Genomic DNA, 22,423 nt, shown 5'->3' with positions numbered 1-22,423 from the left:
GTAGTGTTCTTTTCCTCTGGGTGGACGGGAGCTAGAGCCCGCGCGCAGGCGCACTGTGGAGAACGCGGCCTCCCCCGCCGAATCGCGCATCTGCGCAGTTGGTGTTTATTGTGACCGTCGGGCCGCGGCCCCGGATGTTGTGGCTGCCGGGGGGGAGATGGCGGAGGCAGAGGGGGTGGCCGCGGCCCCAGGCCCAGCCTCGGGGCCGACTTTCAGGGGCCGCCGCGCTCTGTCAGGCTCCTGGGAGCGAGACCAGCAGGTTGAGGCGGCGCAGCGGGCCCTGGTGGAGGTGCTGGGGCCTTACGAGCCTCTGCTGAGCCGGGTGCAGGCAGCCCTGGTGTGGGAGCGGCCAGCCAGGAGCGCCCTGTGGTGCCTGGGGCTGAACGCGGCTTTCTGGTGAGAGAACTGGGCCCTCGGAAACCCTTCCAGGCGCGAATTCGTCAGGTTTTTCTAGGGCTCTACCTCTCGCCTCCCCTGTTTTCTTCGCTGCATTGGCTCTTTACAGTAGCTGTCTAATTTTGCCTCGTCGCCTTCCACTCCATCCCGCCTGCAGGCTTTGCACCGCAGTTCTCCCTAGGGCCTTCCAGTTATCGTCCCTGCTTTACTTGTCCCGCAGCCTCACCCCGTACATATGGCAGGAGCTTCTGGTAACCTCTTGAGCCGCTCGCAGTGAGCGAGGGCGCCTCATTTTGGCTAGGGAAAGCTGTGTCACTTAAGGCTATCACTTCCCGTCTCTTGTTTGCTCAAATGTGGTTTGAAGACCACCCCCCGAGCTCTGATTTTAGTAGTTGTTACTGGGGGTAGATGCGTGAGACTTGAGATGTTGCAAAGGTATCCGTAGGTGTGATAGAACAAGCTTGAGTGATCTGAATTAGAATTAGCACGTTAGGTGTTCTTTCTCCTGCTCAAGGAAGTTTGTGAAGTCTGAGCGTCAGTGGGAGCCTCCAAAGCTGCAAGTTGAAAGAAAATTACAAGCTTTTGAAGAACAGTTATGAAATAGTGATAGTGAGGTTTCGCCCGTTTCAAAGCCACCTACGATTGCAACTCCTCCCAAAGAATTAGAGATCCATCTTTAGGCATGGTATATAGGCAGGGAGGTTGAGGATGCCTAAAAGCGTGTGTGAGTTTTCCTCAGCTGGAGAAGTGAGACTGTATATATGCTCTAAGAGTCTGTGTTTCATGCTATGTGAAATGGAACTGCTGCTTCTCGGTTGTCGTGACCTAAGGTGGACATAGGTCTTCATACAATCTGCTGAGCTTACTTCGGAATTATTCATAACTAAGAAAGGATTATCCACCAAATTCCAAGGGAACTGCAGTATTGGGGAGGAGGTCTACAGCTGAATGAAAAACCTATTCTGGATAAGTCTGAAATGGAACATTTCCAAAGAAAATATGTCTTGTTTTGTTTTTAAGATTTTATTTATTTATTTGACAGAGAGAGAGAGACAGCAAGAGCAGGAACACAAGCAGAGGGAGTGGGAGAGGGAGAAGCAGGCTTCCCAGTGAGCAGGGAGCCCAATGTGGGGCTCGATCCCAGGACCCTGAGATCAAGACCTGAGCAGAACGCAGACGCTTAACGACTGAGACACCCAGGCATCCCAGACAATATGTTTTTGCTGAAAATACTTTTTTTCTCTTAAAATTCTTGGTTTTAAAACCAGCACATTTATTATTTTTTGTCTGAAAGATTTTTAGTGAACTGGAGCACAATTTCAAATTCTTTGACAGAAAGATACAGTGTTCAGCTATTACTCCTCACAGTTTGAAGGAGACTCAGATTAAAGGTGTTGCAGCAGTCTCTGACATTAGTTGCTTCCAGAGACTTCAGCAAACTTGGTGATAAAGTTTTCCTACAGCATTCTTCATTTATTTTTGGTAGTGCTTCTTTGATCCCCAGGTACTTATTCCTTTCCTGTTCTACTCTGTCAGAAACCTTTAACTGTAGCACCATCGGTCAAGAGCATTTTCCGAAATGATCTTCTCTTCCTTTCCCCACCTCCCCCATCACAGCCCTAAACCCCAAACCAGTCAGAACTTCATTTTTTACCACTGAGATTGTCCTCCTGGGGAAAAAAAGTTGGTCCTCATTAAACCAGTTTGGGTCCAAGTGTGATTGGCTGATACATAAAAACTCCATCAGGATTTAAATGAATAATGAAGCCAAGGGTGTGTTAATACAAATGAATCAGTAGCACGTCTGTTGTTATTTCTCAGGGGACTTTCCATATGCCTCTTGCATGAGAAACTTTAGAAGTAGGTTGTGGAGTTGAGATCTGAACATGGCTGCTCCCACTGTTGGAGTTAGCTTTAATTTTGGCCCTCAGCAGTGTATGCTCAAGTTTACTAATAGGCTAAGTTTAGAATTTCACTCAGCTCCGGTTTTCTTACATCTTCCTCTCTTAACGCCTTGTGATTGGTCTTTATCTCTGGCATTTCCTGGTAGCTTGCCTACTGTGTATCCAGAACGTGGTTACTTGTTACATTCCCATCCCTCTCCACAATGTAGGTGAGGAGCTACAGCAGAAGGAAGGTGTGACTGGAGACTCTGGCACTTTATGGAGAGCGGACTCATACCCATGAAGGTTACAGAGTGACAGCTAAGGTAGCTTGGTATGGCAATTCACAGGATTGTTGTTTTAGGAAATGAGCCTCCTTGGGAGGCAGTTTGAGGTTCAAATTGAAGACTAGACTTAACATTCTAGTAACATATTTTATATGTGTATTGACATTTCAGTTAGTAACTGTTTAGTTCTCAGACTTTATAAATGTTTAGAAAATGTAAGAGGATCATCGGTGTTTTTTCCTTTTTTGTTCTGAATAATGATACATCATTAACTGAGATGTTTTATACATTTTGAGGTATTAGAAGATATAATGGGAGTATAAAAAAATCAGAGTTCAGGTAGGTAGCTCTTAACTTTCATTGATACGCATTCTCACTCATGGTTTTTCTGCGCCTGTGAATGTGCCCTCTTACATCTTAATTAAAACCAGCAACAACAACACCACAAAAGAAAGAGATGTATAGCCTTGCTATATAGTATTTCAGGGCTTTCATTCATGTTTTGTCCTGTTTTCTTTTTCCCTTCAGATTCCAGAGCAATTATAGCTATTAGGTCAGAAATCTTCTAATCTATATTGCTTCTGGTCACTGATATGTTATTATCTCTAGGATATTAACAGAAATGTTAGCCCTTCCTTTCCAGTAGCTTGTGTTTTCATTAGCCTCCATGCCACCTGTAAATGAGTGATTTGGGGGAAGAATATCTGAGTCCGCAAGAGTGTATCCTCACAAGATCAGAAAAGAACAGGTTAGAGTAACCTGCTGGTTTAACTCTGACCTAGCAGATCAGGGGAGCAGCAAGGAGCCCTGGAAATGTGTGTGCATTCTAAGCCCTTCCTCTTCTCTTAAGAGTAGCGCATGACTCAAGGAGGGCTAGATGACTCTGGAGCTCCTTTACACTTCTTAACATTCTAGGATTCTAGACAGTCTCTATTACGGATACTGCTTTAAAGCAATCACAAGCTGATTCCCTGTTGAGATCTGCTTTAACTGTCACTTGTCTGAATTAACCTTCCTATACCCTAGGGGATATTATGGAATCTGTTGTTTCCATAATTTAAAAAATACAGGTGTTCCCTCCCCCACAAAGCCCCCCAAATAAAAAAATGACCGAGAGGGGTGCCTGAGTAGCTCAGTGGGTTAAGCCTCTGTCTTCAGCTTGGGTCATGATCTCCATCTCCGGGTCCTGGGATCAAGCCCCATGTCAGACTCTCTGCTCAGCAGGGAGCCTGCTTCCCCATCTCTCTCTCTCTGCCCATCTCTCTGCCTACTTGTGATCTCTGTCCGTCAAATAAATAAATATATTTTTTTTTAAAAAATGAGCGAGAAGTGATTAAGAGTACAGCAATTCTGATTTAAATGGTTAGAATATGAGTGAAAAACAATAGTGAGGAACAAGAGATGGAAGGCAGGGTCCGTTTAAGTAAAGACATTTTTCTTCTATGAGAAAAATTTATAATCAAATTGCAGGTGCAGTCTTTTGAGCACATGTTTCTAATGCTAGTCTCTGGAAGGTCCTTGTTGGTTTTAGTAGCCAGGGAGACTCCCAAGAATGCCTTGGCTTACTTTTTTTTGTCTCCCTTTCGCCATCAGCTTTTATCTCTCCTAATTGCAAGGTTGGGTGCTTTATGTTAATGGACAATCATTAACATAAAGTAGGTGTTTAGCAGCTAGCTGGTTTCATTTCTGGTTTTGTGTAAGCAACAATGATCACTACATTATGTGGGTTGGGTTAATTTTTTTCATTCTCATTTACCAGTGACTGGCTCATTAACCAGACAGCCACAAGTGCTGTACAATAATGGGCTTTTTGTCCCTATAGGATGGGAGGCTTTGTTCTGAAGTGCCAGTGAGACAAGCTTACTCTGTAATAACAAAGGAACCCAGAAATAGTATCTTCTTTGATTGAAGATAAACATGTGACCTTTTTTTTTATGATTGTAGCATAAACTTTATGATTATAGCAAACTCTAATTTACCTGTACTAATAATGAGGATCCATGGTATAGTTAACCTCAAAAAAATTGTTTAGTTTTGGACTTTCTGGTGACTTTGCAGGAAACCAGTTTTTTCAAGGAATATTTTATTTAGACTGATAATTGGATTTTAACCCCTAATAAAGGGGATGGAAGGTTTACAAAAGGACGGGGAAAAAAACAGGGGAAAAAAAAATAATGAATTGATGGATATATAATATTTCACTCTCAGTAGTAGTAAAAGATTTTAAAGTAAATGGCAATGAGTTACTAATTTCTGCTTATTTATTTTTTATTTATTTAAAAACGTTTTAAGGGGTGCCTGGGTGGTTCAGTGAGTTAAAGTCTCTGCCTTTGGCTTGGGTCGTGATCCGAGGGTCCTGGGGTTGAGCCCCATATCAGGCTCCCTGCTCGGTAGGAAACCTGCTTCTCCCTCTCCTACTCCCCTTGTTTGTGTTCCCTCTCCTACTGTGTCATTTCTCTGTCAAATAAAAATCTTTAGAAAAATTATTTTTTTAAGATTACTTATTTGAGGGGCACCTGGGTGGCTCAGTGGGTTAAAGCCTCTGCCTTCAGCTCAGGTCATGATCCCAGCCAGGGTCCTGGGATCTAGCCCCACATCGGGCTCTCTGCTCTGCAGGGAGCCTGCTTCCTCCTCTCTCTCTGCCTGCCTCTCTGCCTACTTGTGATCTCTGTCTGTCAAATAAATAAATAAAATCTTTAAAAAAAAAAAAGATAACTTATTTGAGGGGCGCTTTGGTGGCTCAGTGGGTTAAGCCTCTGCCTTTGGCTCAGGTCATGATCTCAGGTTTTTTGAGAGAGAACAGCAGGGAGAGGAAGAGAGAGAATCTCAAGCAGACTCCACGATGAGTGTGGAACTCGACACTGGGTGTTGGGGTTGGGGCTTGATCTCACCATCCTGAGATCATGATCTGAGCCGAAACCAAGAGTTGGACGCTCAGCCAACTGAGCCACCCTGGCGCCTCAAAAGGCCATTTAAAAAAAAAAAAGATTATTTATTTATGAGAGAGAGACAGCAAGAGAGGGAATACAAGCAGAGGCAATGGGACAAGGAGAAGCAGACTTCTTGCCGAGCAGGGAGCCAGACGTGAGACTCGATCCCAGAACCCTGGGATCATGACCTGAACTGAAGGCAGACGCTTAACGACTGAGCCACACAGGCGCCCTCAAAAGGCCATTTAAAAAAAAAAACACAAACATTTTCTTATGGAAAGTTTAAAACATATACACATAAGTACAGACAGAATAATAATATGTACCACCAAGTACCCAGCTTTAAAATTCTTCAGTTCATGGCCAATTTTGTGTCTTCTGTACCCCAGTTCTTTTTTTTTCTCACTTCTTTTATTGTTTTGAGGCAAATGCCAGGTGTCTTACAATGTAATCTGTAAGTATTTTAGAATGTGAGTCTCTGAAAAATAAAGACTTCAGAAAAAAAAAATACCAGTGCCATTATCACAGGTAAAAAATTAATGATTCTAGTTTTCAAATATCCAGTTTTTTCATAAATATTATTTGTGTTTTGGGGCAGTTAGCTGGCTTAGTCAACAGAGCATATGACTCTTGATCTCAGGTTGGTGAGTTCAAGCCCTACATTGGGTGTAGAGCTTACTTTAAAAAAATTTTTAAATATTATTTGTTTTTTTAAAATAGTTTGTTTGGGGGGCACCTGGGTGGCTCAGTCAGGCGTCCAACTCTTGATTTTGGTTCACATTATGATCTCAGGGTCATGGGTTCAAGCCCTGCGTTGGACTCTGTGCTGGGGGGTGTGGAGCCTGCGTGGGAATCGCTCTCTCTCTCTCTCTGCCCTCTACCCCCCCCCAAAAAAAAAAAGTAAAATAGTTTGAGGGCGCCTGGGTGGCTCAGTGGGTTAAGCCTCTGCCTTCAGCTCAGGTCATGATCTCAGGGTCCTGGGATCGAGTCCCAAATCGGGCTCTCTGCTCAGCAGGGAGCCTGCTTCCTCCTCTCTCTCTCTCTCTCCCTCTGCCTGCCTTTCTGCCTACTTGTGATCTCTCTCTGTCAAATAAAAAATTAAAAAAAAATTGTTTGGGTAGGATCCAAATGAAGTCCATATATTGTGACTGATCATTCTGTTTTTTACATCTCTTTTACTCTGTTGGTTCCTTTTCAATCTTCTTTCCTCTACCATTTGTTGGTTGAAGAAACCAGTTTGTCCTATAAAGTATTCCACAGACTGGATTTCTCTTATTGCATCCGTGTGCGATACCCCTACGCTCTATATTTCCTCTGCATTGATAGCTGGATCAAGAGACTTGATTAGATTCAGGTTCAAGAATTTTGGGGGAGGGGGCGGGTAAGACTGTTTTATAGATGATGTACTAATTCAATTTTTAATTTCATCTGTAATTATCACTTACATTTTCTTTTTTTTTTTTTAAGATTTTATTTATTTATTTGATAGAGATTACAAGTAGTCAGAGAGGCAGGCAGAGAGAGAGAGGAGGAAGCAGGTTCCCGGCTGAGCAGAGAGCCTGATGCGGGGCTCGATCCCAGGACCCTGAGACCATGACCTGAGCCGAAGGCAGAGGCTTAACCCACCGAGCCACCCAGGCACCCTATCACTTTCATTTTCTAAACTTTCTCCAATAAACATGGTTGCCTTTATGAATAAGAAAAAATACATCATTAAGAAAGAATAGAGGGACGCCTGGGTGGCTCAGTTGGTTAAGCAGCTGCCTTCGGCTCAGGTCATGATCCCAGGGTCCTGGGATCGAGTCCCACATCGGGCTCCTTGCTCGGCAGGGAGCCTGCTTCTCCCTCTGCCTCTGCCTGCCTCTCTGTCTGCTTGTGCTCGCTCGCGCTCTCTCCCTCTGTCTCTGAAAAATAAATAAAATCTTTAAAAAAAAAAAAAAGAAAAAGAAAAAAAGAAAGAATAGATTGTGAGCCCACAGTGGGTAAAATGAGTAATGGGCTATGGGCAATCCCCAGATTGAACCACTCACAGGTGAAGATTCAGAATTGACTGCATTTGCACTTGTTTTTGTTAAGTTGGAAAGTTTTCATGCTGATTTTAGTTGCTGAAAAATGTTTTGCATATTGTCTTATCAAACTCCTGTGCTGTTAAATCTGCCTGTGGATTTTTGGCCTGATGAATAGACATTGCAGGACTTGAACAAGTCCAGGAGAGTCCTGATTTTTCATCCATCCCTTACCTGTACCAGTCTCAAAAATACTTTATCTTCAGTTATGACTTGTATTTTTTTTTTAGATTTTATTTTATTTATTTATGTGTATGTATTTGTGAGAGAGAGATCGTGCGCGCGAGAGTGAGCATGAGCGTGGGAGTTGTGGGGGGAGGGAGAAGCAGGCTCCCCACTGAGCAGGGAGCCCAATGTGGGGCTCCTTCCCAGGACTCTGGGATGATGATCTGCGCTGTAGGCAGATACTTAACCGACTGAGCCACCCAGGCACCCCCAATTATGTCCTATCTTTGCACATAGTTGCAGAGTTTTCTTACAGGTAGGCTTCCAGGTTACATCTGTAAAATGATAAGCATCGATGTGACTTCTTTTCACATGGTCCATGTCTTACTCTTTCTGAGCTTTTTTAAAAAAAAAACACTCATCTGAGATTGATACTCCCTTTTTGTTTAGGGTTTTAACATTGAGGCCTGGAAGAAAAGAAGCACACCCTTATCCATATTTTATGTTTGTTGGTCAGACCTCTAAGAGAACACTGACACTATTGTTGGTTACCTTGGAGGGGTCAACTGCAATGTATTGAGGTGATCTTTACATTAATTAAGTTTTTACCTATATGGAGGCGCCTGGGTGGCTCAGTGGGTTAAAGCCTCTGCCTTCGGCTCAGGTCATGATCCCAGGGTCCTGGGATTGAGCCAGCATCCGCTCTCTGCTCAGCAGGGAGCCTGCTTCTCTGTCTCTCTCTTCCTGCCTCTCTGCCTACTTGTGATCTCTGTCTGCCAAATAAATAAATTAAATCTTTAAAAAAAAAAAAGTTTTTAGCTATATGGAAGAAACTGATTTCCCAAGAGATGTTATTTTACACCACACAGAAAAACTTCTTCTGAGGTTCCTACATGGGCTTATTCAAGAAAAAAGATAAATCTCTTCCTAAAATTAATTTATGGACCAGGATTAATCTTGTTCAAGAAGATGTTCACACTTTTAGCCTTCACGATCCAAAAAATACAGCCTTTGTAAAACACTCTATCGCCTTTATCTGCAGGGTAAAATCTAATATGCTTATGATCAAAGGCCCTTCATAATCTGACTCCTGCCTGTCTCCCCATCTCATCTCCTCCTTGTTTCAGTTCTATCAAAACTGCTGGTCGTTCTTTAAATACGTCATGCCAGCTAGCTCTTCTCCCTATCTGAGTGTCCTCTCCTTCCCCACACCCTTTTGTCTTGTTTTCTTACCATTTCTCTTTTTTTTTTTTTTTCTCCCAGTTATCTCTACACCCAGCGTGGGGCTGAAACCCACAACCCAAGATCAAGAGTCACATGCTCCATTGACTGAACCAGCCAGGCACCCCATTCTTACCATTTATCTCTTAAATTCCAGCTTGATGTCCTCCTCTTTGTTATCCTTACCCTGACATGTCAATATTGCAAACACAGATAGACGCATAAATACACTTGAGAGTAAGGTCCATGTCTCACTGTTTTCTGTAACCGGGCTGCGTATCTCCTGCCTCCACATAAAATGGGCACTCAGTAAGTATTTGCTGGATTGAATTGAAGCATAGACAGGGACTATAACAGGCTACCAAAATATAAAGTAGTTCAGGTCTTGGAGAAGCAGTATTTTTCCTGCCATCATTTTTGGAAAATCAGCCTTTCTTAGGAGAGCTTAATATCCCTTCCCTACCCCAGTTTATATGGGTGTTAGTAATCATGATCTGGGAAGTGGAAATTGCAGACAGTCTGGATGGCCTCCCCGGGGAGCCCTTTCAAGAACTCTGGAGGGAGCAGTGGTCCTGCCTTATCCTCCTGCAGTTGGGACAGAGAAGCAGCAGTGCTAGGGAGCAGGAACCTCTAGGGCCCTTATCCTTGGCCTTGTTAAATTTGCTTATTTGTTGGGATGATGAACTGGCCTTGGAGAAAAGATTAATGACCTGAGGCAGCTCTAAAGGCTTATTTTTGCTAAGCTGCTTTCATTCTTTAATCTCATGTATAATTACAGTGTCCTTTAAGTGGTGGTGTGGAAAAATCGGAATAGGGTTATCATTTGGTGACTAGATTTTTAAGTTCTTATTTCCTTCATCCTTCATTCTTCACGTAGTTTTTTAAAATTACATAACATGGATTCATGTTTATTGAAAACAAGTCCAAAAATATCTAGGAGCAAAAATTGAAGTTCCTCTGCCAGTCCTGCATATGTATATGTATTGGTATATACACATAGACAAAGCCTTTTTTTTTCCTTCATAAGGATCATACTCTGGTATTGGTATTGTTCTGGTATTGTGTTATACCAAGCCATTTGGTCTTGTGTTGAGTTGAGAAGAGACAGGTCATTTGTAACCAAACCTTGGTCATCCTTAACCCTTGTTTGATCAGTTCCTGTGATAATAGCTGGTAACAGTTCTACATTGTAAAGTTGAATAGAACTGTGTGGTAGGCTTGTATTTTCTTGTCTTTCTAGCAAGATGAAGTATGATATTTTTATAGGCAATTAAGTATGTTGTATCTAAAACTACAAACAGTCCTGCAAGTTTTGTTATTGTTACCACTATAAATAGATGAAGAAACTGAAGAGGTTAAGCTAATTCATTCAAGGACACATAACTAAGAGTGGGTGTTCAGAGAATCAGATTCAAGCAAGTCTGACTTACAAGCCATCCTTACTGCCCTGCTTAACGGTCTGTGGGGAAGGCTAGTGGTGGTGTTTTCCCGGATATGTTGCAAATTAGTACTTTTGTAAAATACAATGTAAATGACTTACTAGAAAAATAAAGTTTAAAAAGGGACAGAATATACAAACCCAAATGTGTTCTTAGATTCAAAATTACTTGGTCAGATTGCTATAAAAATTTCTCAGTGTTTACTCTAAATTTAATACTGACTTCCTCGCAGATGGGCAGAGTCAGCTTGTGGCCCTGCACTGGCCTACAGACACTGAGAGGCACTGCTTTAGAGCCGTAGGCTGCTGTAGTAGAAGGACTCATAGAACTAGTTTTTTTAGGGACGCCTCGGTGGCTCAGTTGTTTAAACTTCTGCCTTCAGCTCAGATCATGATCCCAGGGTCCTGGGGTCCAGTCCTATGTTGGGGGGTGGGTAGTCCTTGCTCAGCTTCTCCCTCTGCCTGCTGTTCCCCCTTCTTGAGAGCTTTCTCTCTGACAAATAAATCAGATCTTTAAGGGAAAAAAACTACTTTTTTTTTTTCACTTTTTGTGGAAGATTTTAAATATTAGAATTTATCAACTCATCGTCAATCTGGTTTTACTTTTTTTTTTTTTTTTTTTAAGATTCTGTTGATTTATTTGACAGTGAGAGAGAGCAGGAGCAGGGGGAAAGGCAGAGGCAGAGGGAGAAGCAGGCTCCCAGGCTCCTGCTGAGCAGGGAACCTGATGTGGGCTTGATCCCAAGACCCTGAAATCGTGACCTGAGGCAAAGACCGACTGAGCCATTCAGGTGCTCCTTGTTTCATCTTCTTTCATATTCTTTCCCTTGCCAGACAATATTAATTTTGACATAAATCCCAGCTATCTCATCATTTTTTCATGAATATTATGTATGTATCTTTTATGTATCTTTTAAAAATAGGGACTCTACCAACATATTTTCCATAACATTATCACACCTAAAAAATAAGCAGTGGCTCCCTAATACCTTCGGTATGTATTCAAATTTCCCAGATTTTTTGTAAATCTCTATTTGTGCTTGATCCTTCAAATAAAAACTAGCTTTTCGGGCACTTGGGTGACTCGGCTCAAGTCATGATCTGGGAGTTGTGGGATCGAGTTCCTCGTCAGGCTCCCAGCTCCACGGGGAGTCTGCTTCTTTCTCTGACCTCCTCTCTCGTGCTCTCTCTTATTCTCTCTCTCAAATAGATAAAATCTTTAAAAAAAAAAAAAAAAGAACAATCTTTTCCTTCATTCTGTTATTGTGATGTATTACATTTACTGGTTTTTGTATATTAAACTACCCTTGTATTCCTGAAATTAATCCTTTGACTATGCTGCTAAATTCAGTTTGGAAGGTTTTTTTGTTTTGTTTTGTTTTGTTTTAAGATTTTATTTATTTATTTGACAGAGAGATCACAAGTAGGCAGAGAGGCAGGCAGAGAGAGAGGGAAGCAGGCTCTCCGCTGAGCAGAGAGCCCGATATGGGGCTCAATCCCAGGACCCTGAGATCATGACTTGAGCGGAAGGGAAGGCAGAGGCTTAACCCACTGAGCCACCCAGGCGCCCCGAGTTTGGTAGTGTTTTATTAAGGATTTTTGCCTCTATGTTTAGAAGGAATGCAGGGCTGTAGTTTTCTTCTAGTGTCTGTCTGGCTTTGGTATCAGAGTAATGCTGGCCTCACAAAAATCAATCAAGAGGTATTCCCTCTTCAGTTTTTTGGAATTGTTTAAGAAATACTTGTGTTAATTCTGAAGAGTTGCCTTTTAAGATTTTAAGATGTAGCTTCAGTGCTTTCTGTTGACCTTGACCAAATCATTGTACTTTTTGGATCTGAGTTCCTTCATCTGTAAAAGGATAGCTGAATTTTGTGCTTTTTAACACATCTCTATCAGTTTGTTGCCCTCCACTAAGGTCTAATTTGGTAGAAAGGTGTTTGCTTTCATCATAATGAGTTATCAGGAATGAATTTCTCCCTGAAATTAATAGAATTGCAGACTTGAAAGTCGCAAGGGGCTTTAAGAGGTCATTTGATTTAGCCCTCTGCCTTTACAGAAGCAAATTGTTATCTCTGTCCCATAGGTGAAATAGCTGATTTCAGAAAGTTTAACTGATTTTCCTAAGGTGTATAACTAGGACTTAAGTCTGTTTACTGGCGCCTGAGTTACACAGATGGTCCCTTCTGAAATTAGCTAATTGGATAATAATCTGTTTTTCCCTCTCTGTAGGTTCTTTGCGCTGACATCCCTTCGTCTCGTGTTTCTGCTTGCATTCAGCTCCATGATCATCGTATGTATAGATCAGTGGAAGAACAAAATCTGGCCTGAAATAAAAGGTGAGTTTGGTAGCATTTAGAAGAATCTGAACTGGAAATGGTCTTTCCTTTAATTTTTACCTTTAGTTTTTGGGGTTTATGAGGGTGTATCTAGAACTGGGATATCCTTTCATGTCTGAATTGTTGCTTTAGGAGACACTTGAAGAACTGGGGCCCCATCTGTAGTTCCTTAGAGCTTTGTTCCACCCTGCCCATTGTTACCAGGCTCAGGAAATCTGTATCCACCACCTGAGATATTCTTGACCTCATAACTGGCCGGAGGAATAAGTAGTCCTCAAGTTAAAAAAAAAAATTATCTTTGGATACTGCATCTTTTTTTTTTTTTTTTTTGGACAGACAGAGATCACAAGTAGGCAGAGAGGCAAGCAGAGAGAGAGGAGGAAGCAGGCTCCCTGCTGAGCAGAGAGCCCGATTTGGGGCTCGATCCCAGGACCCTGGGATCATGACCTCACCCGAAGGCAGAAGACTTTAACCCACTGAGCCACCCCAGGCGCCCCTGGATACTGCATCTTTACTGAGGCAGTGTCAGTTTGCCTCCCAGGGATTTCTTATGAATTGTTTATTTGCAAAGCACTAAGCTAAGCATTGTGACTTACATAAAGTGTTTTCTAAGATACGGTTCCTTTTCTCAAAGATGATACACACATAGGCAACAGAATGGTACCGGAGATGTTACTGTGCAGCGTGTGGTCGGTGTGTTTGTCATGTATTTTGGCCCTGGCTCAGGCCTTGATGAAGCAAGAGTTTTGAACAGGTGAAGTGAAAAGTGTGTTTCTGGAGGGACGAGTAGTTTGATTAATCTGAGAAACCAGAAGCTGCAAAGCATCTCCTGAGAGCAGAGAATTAGTCACTTTTACCAGGAGGAAGAGGTCATTAAAAAAGGAGTGCTAGAAGAGATAAAACTGAAAATGCTTCGGGATTAGATTTTATAAGCCTTTCAAGTTAGATCTAGAAGTTTAGACTTTATCCCATATATAGTCTGTGGTCATTGAACATTTTTTTATTAGAGCTATAGATTACAGATTAATTCAGTAGCATTTTATAGGATCCCAGGGAAGGATAAAAAGGGGAAGGAGGGAGACCTGGTAGGAAACTATGGCTGTATCTGTGTAAGAAGCAGTCAGAGAGGTGTTCCTGGAAATAAACCATGGGTGACTTAGCTGGGAAGAAGGAAGACACGTGAAGACTGATAAATAGGGGGTTAAGGAGGGTAAGGAATAAAAGCCAGCTGTGGGAGTTCAGCGCTAGGAGGGTGGGGGGAATGGCGTTCAGGTACCAGATCCATAGTGTCAGGCAGGGGGGTGGGGGTTGAGAGCAAGGAAAATTGACGTATGTTTTTGACATTAATTTTGAAGTGTTGGCAGGATATTTACACCAGAGTACACAGTTTTTAAATACATTCCCATAGTATTTTGCAGAGACTTTAGGCAATCATGTAGTTCATTCACAGGTCTTATGGCTGGTGAATGTCAAAAGACTTGACGTCATTCATTGTAGTTAATGGAACTTTTTCAAAGAGAAAAGGCAGATTTCCGGGGTTGGAGTGGTTGTAACTTGCCTCGGTAACCTGGTGCACGTTGATGTGTATGAGCAACCAAAACACACTTGAGGGGTGGGATGGGTCATTTTTTCATGTGCACCTTGGCTCTTGATTGTAGTAAGTTGAAGGGGCCCCGATGCTCCATCTGGATCCCCTTACCGCCCCGCCCCCCCGGAGAAATGAGCAGGCATCAGCCATCCTCCCCATGTCTGCACTTCCCTAACTCTGTCAGTATAACATTGTGTCTCCTTTTTATTGGCTATTACTATTTTCTTTTCCCCCAAACCTATTAAAACTCGAGCTGTCAGACCAACAGCCTAACATTTTTATGTTTAGTTTTCCCTACCAACTAATGCTGGTGTTTGTTTTAATATTGTAGTGCCAAGACCCGACGCATTAGACAATGAGAGGTATGGAACACTAATTAAATCCCTTTTTGTTGCTCTGATTGATTCTCTTGTTGTAATATTCTGGTTACATGTTGTTAACCCCATGTTATGGATACAGAGTATGACTGAGAACCTAGTCAGTTCCAAATAATCGTCTTAACGAGTCCTAAAGTTTAGGCAGCAGTATGTTGAGATGGCTGGTATCCTCTGCTATCAACAAGAAAAGTTTCTGAAAAAGAAGCATTATAGTGCCATGACCTGGTATGCCAGGGAGTGAGTTGCATTTTTTAGCCCTACTGTAAAAACGTAAAAGAAGCTTACTTCATTTGTCTCCTGGATTTTATACCAGGTCATTTAGTGTTTTCTGTGACCTCTGGCTTTTTAAAAGGTCCCCGGTCAGAAAACACATTGGTTCCTGGCATCAGCAAGCCAAAGATTCCTCTTGTGTCTTACAGCTCCTGCTTTATTTCTCAGTTCATTCATCCCATATGTTGGATCCAAGGAATTTCCTCTGCTATGGTTTATTTTGCTTTTGCCGAATTTATTTTCTCTCTGAGGGACACACCATTGCCTCCCCTTCAGCAGCAGCAGCATCAGACTGTGCTCTACTTTTATCCCTGAATTGCAATCACAGTGAATTGCAATGTTCTGAGGGCAGGGAAGATGTTTCTCAGCATGGAGTGCCTTGGAGCTGGTGGCAGGTTTATACAAGTGGATTGGGCGGCTTGCTCATAGGGTGGAGTTGTCAGAACCAGTGTGCCCTCCTAGTCCCTAAATTCAAGTTTCAACCTGGTGAGACAAGAAAAAAGTCCCGCTTCACCTCCAAAGCACCTACAACCAGCCACTCCCCAGCTCCAGTTGAAACCTGGAAGCATTGGCTGCCTACACAGCAAGATGGGGGGAGTCGCTCAACACCCTCCTTTCACAGCTCCCCCTTCTCTCTTCTATAGCTGGGGCTTTGTGCACCCTCGGTTGCTCAGCGTGCCCGAGCTCTGCCACCACGTAGCTGAAGTCTGGGTTAGTGGGACCATTTTCATAAGGAATCTTGTGCTTTTCAAAAAGCAAAACCCAGGCAAGGTAAGACTCTTCCCTTTTCATTTTCATTTCTGGCTTCTTAGTTCAGTTCATGCTAACTGAAACAATCCTTTGACTACATAGCCTCATTCAAGAAAGGAAAGACAGTGATGATTGTGGAGACAAAAGGGAAGTTATGGGAAGGGTCTTCTGACCAGCCACTAGAACTAAGGGAAGAGCTTGATTGATGACTCCTTTGGGTGCTTGCCTGTTAGATTGAGCCATCTTCCTGCCCTAAGATGGGAAAGAGAGCTTGCTTATGTGTAATCTGTGTCATATTAAACATATGGTAGGTTGTTGGGTTTTTAAAATTTTTTTTTACTTTTTTTTTTTTTTTGATTTAAAAAACCCACCACCAACACTTGCTTTCAGAGAGAATTTTTGGCTAAGCCTATGCAAACCAATTTTCCAGTGGAAAGGGTGCAGCCCTGTTGAGTTAGCAAGGGAGAAGGAATGTGAATAGAATGGACATGCTCCTTTTCATCTCAAACAGATTCACCACGGGGTGCACCGGTGGCTAGACACAGCTCTCATTCTGACCTGCCCACTCATAGGTCATAAAGAATCATTTCAGCCACGTTTCCACCTTATCCCTTGTCTGTACCTCAGTCTCCTGCCATGTAACAGAAACTTAATACTGTTTCCTGACTCCTTTAGTTCTGCTTGCTGAGCTGTGGGATACTGACATTTTTGGCCGTCTTGGGCCGCTACATCCCTGGGCTCCTGCTGTCCTACTTGATACGTAAGTATGGCATGTACCTCCCCCACGCTTCCCCCTCTCCTAGCTTTTCTAGCCAGAGCTAACTCTAGGTCTAGGGAGAGTACTTTTATATTTTGGTTCACCAGGAAATAACCTTTTTATATTTCTGTAATCTGTTTAGTGTCATGAAAATATCTTTCTTTTGCCTATAACAGGCTCCCCAACATCAAGTCCTTTTCTTACCAAGCGAGCTTTAGAAATTGATGACAGTCCATTAACATATATTGTATTACCAGTCATACAGGACTGTCTGTCCCTATTTTGGAGGAAAGTTTTAGAGTCAGTATATTATATAACAGCAGAACATAAGTTTTAGGGGTTACTCTACTAGAATTCTGCTTATCCTAGAGCACTTCTTTTTCTTCTGGAGTGCAAGGTTTTAAATTCCATTACTTCCTCTTGGCATGAACTTTGTGTGGGGCCGGGAAACTGAGCAGTTACGGCTGTGCCAGCAGCTGCCGTGATTTGTTGAGTCGTTCCTGAGTCGTTGCCGGTCTAGCTTTATTTATGGCTCAGCGACACCCAGATGCAAGTGGCCACACCTGGTTCTGTCCCTGATATATCAGCAGCACACTCTGCTGTGCGCGGCCACATCAGTGGCCACAGAAGTCTCTGCCCTCCAGAACCCCCTCATGTGGCATGGGAGACGAGTAAAGGTTACCGGGAGAATGAAGCAGAACTTTGCCCCACCAGCTCTCTGGTCAGAGGACACAGTAGAAGAGGGACAGTCCAGCTTCTCCCTTGTGACTATTTCCTACTCCTCCTTTCAGTTGTCACTGTCCTAATGTGGCCCCTAGCCGTGTACCACCGACTGTGGGATCGAGCCTACGTACGGCTGAAGCCAGCTCTGCAGCGGCTAGACTTTAGTGTCCGTGGCTACATGATGTCCAAGCAGAGAGAGAGACAGTGTAAGTGTTAAGGGGAAGCTTCCTTCCACTTGGGCAGTTTGGGGAAGAGAAGAAGAAGCCCATAGGCCTGACATAATGGGTAGGTCCTCAAAAGTGGGATTGGGGGGATGTGGTGTGCAGGAGGGTGGTAGGTAAAAGTGATATCTTATTCGAGGGAAATCTGTGCAGGCTAACAAGTTTTTGCATTTGCAATTCTGGACACTCCCAAGTTGAATAAAAGTCAGACATTGAAGATCTCTATCCCTAGAGTTTGCTGCTTTCTATGAAGCACTTTCCATATACCCAAGCACTGTGGTGGCAGCTCTGCATATTTTTATTTATTTTATTGTATATTTTTATTTTATTCATGTGTATCTTATTTAACCCTGACAACCTTGAGAAAAGAAATTGAACTTTATAGTCAGTAAATAGTACCTCCTAACTAAGCCATGCCTCTTTTCACCACTGAAAGCTGCTTTCCAAAGGTGATAGTTTGATACTGCCTGAGAAGCCAAAAGGGTACTAGCCCCATACCCTCCAACATAGGAATGACAGTCGTGTGAACATTCCACCCCCTTCTGTGGGCTGGTCAGATGGGCTGTTTCATGAAGGCCCAGCACTCTGCCTGTGGTCATGTGGGCCCAGCTCCCCAGCATGGCCAGCCGAATACTATCAGTCCTCAGAAGCATGATTGAACCAGGGTGGGGCATCTCCCTTGCCTTCTCTGCAGTGGCATCTCCTTTCCGCTTGACATCCTGTTTGCCCCCAGCGTAGCCTGCGAGCTGCTGATCCTCTGACCAGAACAAAAACGGAGAGGGGCTGGTGGAGGAGAGGCGCTGGGAGAGAGCCTTTCTGTGCTTATTATCAGCTTATCTTCCCGCTGAGGGTCAGCAGCCGCCCCCCCGCACACCAGGCATTGTTGTTTTGGTTGTTTTTTTTCAGGCATTGTAATTTTGGTTTGGTCTGTATTTAGAGGGTTCATTCTCTTGTGTTCTGATCTTATGCCTTTGAAGTCCGGTGGGTGGGGTTTTTCCTTCAAGGGAAGGTGCTGAGGCCTTCTGCTCTTTGCACACAGTGCGCCGCAGAGCTTTGCACCCAGAGCGCGCCTTGGACAGCCACAGTGACAGTGAAGAGGAGCTTGCAGCCTTCTGTCCTCAGGTATCTTAGATGTGGGAAGTACACCACTGGCTAGTTTTCTTTTAGCTCCCTTTAACCATATGGCGCCTCACATTTAGGCTGTAACTAGGCTTTCAAACTTAACGGTGCTCCAGGGCCCCACCCTCCCCTTGCCCCATTAACAGTGAGGAAAGCAGCTCGTGTTATACTGGGACTGTGTATGTGGATCTCAGTTTGAGCCTGGTGACCAGCACACCCTCTTCCGTGTCTCCTTTTAACCCCTGCCATCATGGCAGGACTTCTGGGACTAGTGTGATCGTCTTTTAAACAGCCCAGCTCACCTTTTGTTGGGCAGTGTATCTTCCCGGCCCCCAAGAAAAGTAATTTCTGCATCAGCTACTCGCTTTAGAGTAAGTGGCTGGTTGGCTTCCCCGACTGCTTTCCTTCCTGCTCGAGATCGATAAGTAAGGGTATTTTTCTTGGGGGAGCAGCCTAGAAGGATCACGATACTGACTGAAGTCCCCAGTCGTGTCTGATTGCAGTGCTGGCCGTAGGCTAGCCTTTAGGGCCTGCTAATTAGTAGAGCTATAACTGGGGAACTGCACCTGTTCCTAATGGCATCCATTCTTCAGGCTTGTTGATCTTTTCTCTCCTTAGCTGGATGATTCTACTGTTGCCAGGGAATTGGCCATCACAGACTCTGAGCACTCAGATGCTGAGGTCTCTTGTACAGACAATGGCACGTTCAATCTTTCACGGGGCCAGACACCTCTAACAGAAGGCTCTGAAGGTGAGGGGGACCATGGATGTGAATTCATAATGGCTCTGACTGTCGCTGCTCAGATTCCCTGGGCAGAGAAGATACTGCCCCCACCTCCCCTATTTTCGGAGGTGTGGAACAGGTGGCAGAGCAGCTTTGGTGAGGGTGGGGGGGTATGGCTGCAGCTGGGATTGCGCTGCTGCTCTCCTTAAAATCCTCAGTAGTCTTGTTTCTAGGCTCCTGTAGAGTATAAGGGAGGAAGGGGAGGGAATTCTTTGGCCAGCAGAGATCACAGCAGTATATAAGTGGAGGGGAAACACCCACCAGTGCTCCAGGTTTTGCTTTACCGTGAGAAATTCCAGGTAAAAAAATCTGGTTGCATGGTGCTGACTTTGTGGGGACTAGGGCACAGGAGTGCCAGACTGTTGCCATGTCTCAGACACTCCTCTCTTCTCCCAGACCTAGATGGTCACAGTGATCCAGAAGAATCCTTTGCCAGAGACCTTCCAGACTTCCCTTCCATTAATGTGGATCCCGCTGGCCTGGATGATGAGGACGATACCAGCATTGGGATGCCTAGCTTGATGTACCGTTCCCCACCAGGGGCTGAGGAGCTCCAGAACCCCCCTGCCAGCCAGGAGGAGGCTGTGCTGCCGGAGCTCCTGCTCAGTGCCCTGCCTGCAGGGTCCCACCTCACCAGCAACCTCGCCAGCCTGGTCTCCCAGGGCATGATGCATCTGGCCCTGTCAGGGGCCTCCCAGCCAGGCCCTTCTGGCCTGCCTCCCCGGAGAACAACAAGAGGCTTCCTCCGGGCCCCCAGTTCAGACCTGGACACTGATGCTGAGGGGGATGACTTTGAACTTCTGGACCAGTCGGAGCTGAATCAGCTGGACCCTGCCAGTTCCAGGAGCCACTGAAGCAGAGACTCCTTTTAGGGGTCACTATGGTTTAGGTTTTTTTTCTCCCTATCCCACTTAAGGTGAAGGGGCAAGGGAAGAACCCAGGTCCCATCCGCTGAATTACATATGTGTGCTTGGTGGCCTGGCTGAAGCTCAGGCCTGCCGAGAGGATGGATGCTCACACCCCTGCTACCCGCTGGACGCCCGGTTCTGAGCTCAGTCGCTGCAGTGAGAGTGCTCCCCTGAGGGAGGCGTCTCTCCATCAGAATGGCACTTTTGGGGAACAGAGTAATCAGGGGTATTGGTTCCCCTTTGAGGGGGTGCTGCTGTTCGCGTCTAGGTATGGGTGCTCGGGGGCCCTCTGTGACCGAAGCACCCTTCCCTTCCTCCCTCCCTCCATCACCTCCTTGGAGCTCCAAGTCAGGCAGCAGCTGCCATCCTCCTCTTTTGCGAAGCCATGATTTGATTTGTCTTTTTCTAAGCAAGTTTTTTGGTTGGGCAGAGCAGGCCTGCTCCTTCTGCCCCAGCCCATCCTCATTTCTTGAGGCCTAACCTCCAGAGCACTGGAGTAGTGCTTGTGAAATTTCAGAACTGTGAACATGTTGTGGGGGCGGGCTTCTTCGACATTACCTTGGGCTGTGGGGTCAGCTGGCTGAGAGGGCGAGTGCCTCTGTATCTCCTGGTCTCATGGAATTTTCTGAAGCTGCCTGGTTACTTCTGGTGCTGCTACCCCCGGCTCCATTTGACCATCAGCCTGAGCAACGAGCAAAGCAATACCACACCGCGTCCGCATCTGTGTTCCTGTGGCCTGCCCGGCTCCTCCGCTGGAGCGGCAGTGCTTGCGCGGCGTGTCAGGGAGCACTTTACCAGTGGCCTGTCGGCATTCGCGCATGGCGCAGCTCTTCCTGCACCAGCTCTTCCTACTCCCTGTTCAGTTCCTTTAATACTTTCATTTTTAACTGCTTCCCAACTTGGCGGGGCCTCCTTTAAGGAGAACCCAGTTAGCAAGAATGTGTCTGCAGTCAGTAGAGACTTCTCTAAGGGGTTTCTGTTCTACTGCACCTAGAAAAATCATGTGAGACAAAAACGAAAAATGATCATTCTAGACCTGTGCCAGCCTACAGCCTCTCTTTGGCTCCCCAGTCAGAGCTCAGGCCAAACTGTTCTGTCCTTTTGCCCTCTGCATTAACCCTTTGCTGATCCTCAGGGACCACTCCCCCAACACCCCCATACCTGGGCAAGGGATGTTGGACAGAGCCCATTTTCGTGTGCTGCAATTGGGAGTGTGCTAACATGTTTGCTCTTGGTTGATGGAAAAGGTAGAGGCCAGGAGTGAAAATTAAGGGAGAAGAGCTAGGTGCCTGTTTCATAATCACTTGTGTGTGTGAAGTTTAGGGGTAAATGGCATCTCCCTGCTTTATGGTTCTCAGACTTTGGACAGAGCCCAGATGTCTCACAGGTGAGCTCTGATGTGGGAAAAAACGGGAAGTGTGGAAGAGGAGTGGGTTTGGATGTGTTTGCAGGAGCGTGGGTAGCTTCAGGCCTTGGAAGTTGGCAAGAGGGAGGGAGGAAGGAGAGCAAAATCTTCAGAAGGTGTTTCTTGTACCCGGGGGATCCGGCTCTGAATCTCCTTAGTCCTCCACTGTGAACTGGGGTGGGGATGGGCGGCGGGGGGGAGGGGGAGAGTGGTGCTGGGGAATAAATCTTGTATGAGAACAATCTTTAAGAGACTGGTATTGAATGGTGTCTTGCCCTTGGTAAGGACAGCTGGTTAATCCGAGATGGGATTAATGTGAGGTGACAGCCTCAGAAGAGTAAACCCGGGTGTGAGGGACCCACCTGCCTGTCCCTATTTGTGACCTTTGTGATGACCACATATGAGGCGACTTACCCTCCCCAGGAGAGCCCAGGCAGCACAACTGGCACTTTCGACTAGCATCTAGCCTGCACTCCCATCATTTTTAATTTTTTTTAAAGATTGTATTTATGTATTTGTCAGAGAGGGGAAGAGAGCGCACAAGCAGGGAGTGGCAAACAAGAGGGAGAGAAGCAGGCTCCCTGCTGAACAAGGAGCTGGGCCTGAGGGCCTGAGGACCTGAGCCGAACGCAGAAACCCAGCCAACCGAGCCACCCAGGCATCCCCATTTTTAATTCTTAATATTGTTCCCTAGCCGTGTGAAGACAAGTAGGTGCTTCAAAGGCTAATGAGACTTTAGGTAACAGGTTTTATTTTCTTTTTAAATTTTTTAAAAAGATTTTATTTGACAGATCACAAG

At 44.8% G+C, this 22,423-nt stretch overlaps 1 protein-coding gene across 1 annotated transcript; it reads left to right on the top strand.

Moving 5' to 3' along the window:
- The first annotated feature begins 32 nt into the window (after window positions 1-32).
- On the top strand, window positions 33-21,622 carry RETREG3 (reticulophagy regulator family member 3). The gene is made up of 9 exons (XM_032320459.1): window positions 33-396; window positions 12,616-12,722; window positions 14,642-14,672; window positions 15,602-15,728; window positions 16,383-16,467; window positions 17,256-17,393; window positions 18,448-18,530; window positions 19,146-19,278; window positions 19,708-21,622. The coding sequence occupies exons 1-9, from the start codon at window positions 158-160 to the stop codon at window positions 20,163-20,165; spliced, it is 1,401 nt and encodes a 466-aa protein (XP_032176350.1). The 5' UTR covers window positions 33-157; the 3' UTR covers window positions 20,166-21,622.
- The last annotated feature ends 801 nt before the right edge of the window (window positions 21,623-22,423 follow it).

The sequence above is a fragment of the Mustela erminea genome, chromosome 18 (assembly GCF_009829155.1).
Source record: "Mustela erminea isolate mMusErm1 chromosome 18, mMusErm1.Pri, whole genome shotgun sequence".
Taxonomy (NCBI): Eukaryota; Metazoa; Chordata; class Mammalia; order Carnivora; family Mustelidae; genus Mustela; species Mustela erminea.
The sequence above is the reverse complement of the archived record's forward strand: the minus strand, read 5'-3'. Positions and strand labels throughout refer to the sequence as shown.

Excerpts from the sequence above, each read along its gene's own strand:
- RETREG3 (XM_032320459.1), top strand. The coding sequence starts at position 158 with ATGGCGGAGGCAGAGGGGGTGGCCGCGGCCCCAGGCCCAGCCTCGGGG. Across the intron at positions 397-12,615 it reads GGGCTGAACGCGGCTTTCTG|GTTCTTTGCGCTGACATCCC; the intron begins GTGAGAGAACTG and ends CCCTCTCTGTAG. Across the intron at positions 18,531-19,145 it reads TTGCAGCCTTCTGTCCTCAG|CTGGATGATTCTACTGTTGC; the intron begins GTATCTTAGATG and ends TTCTCTCCTTAG.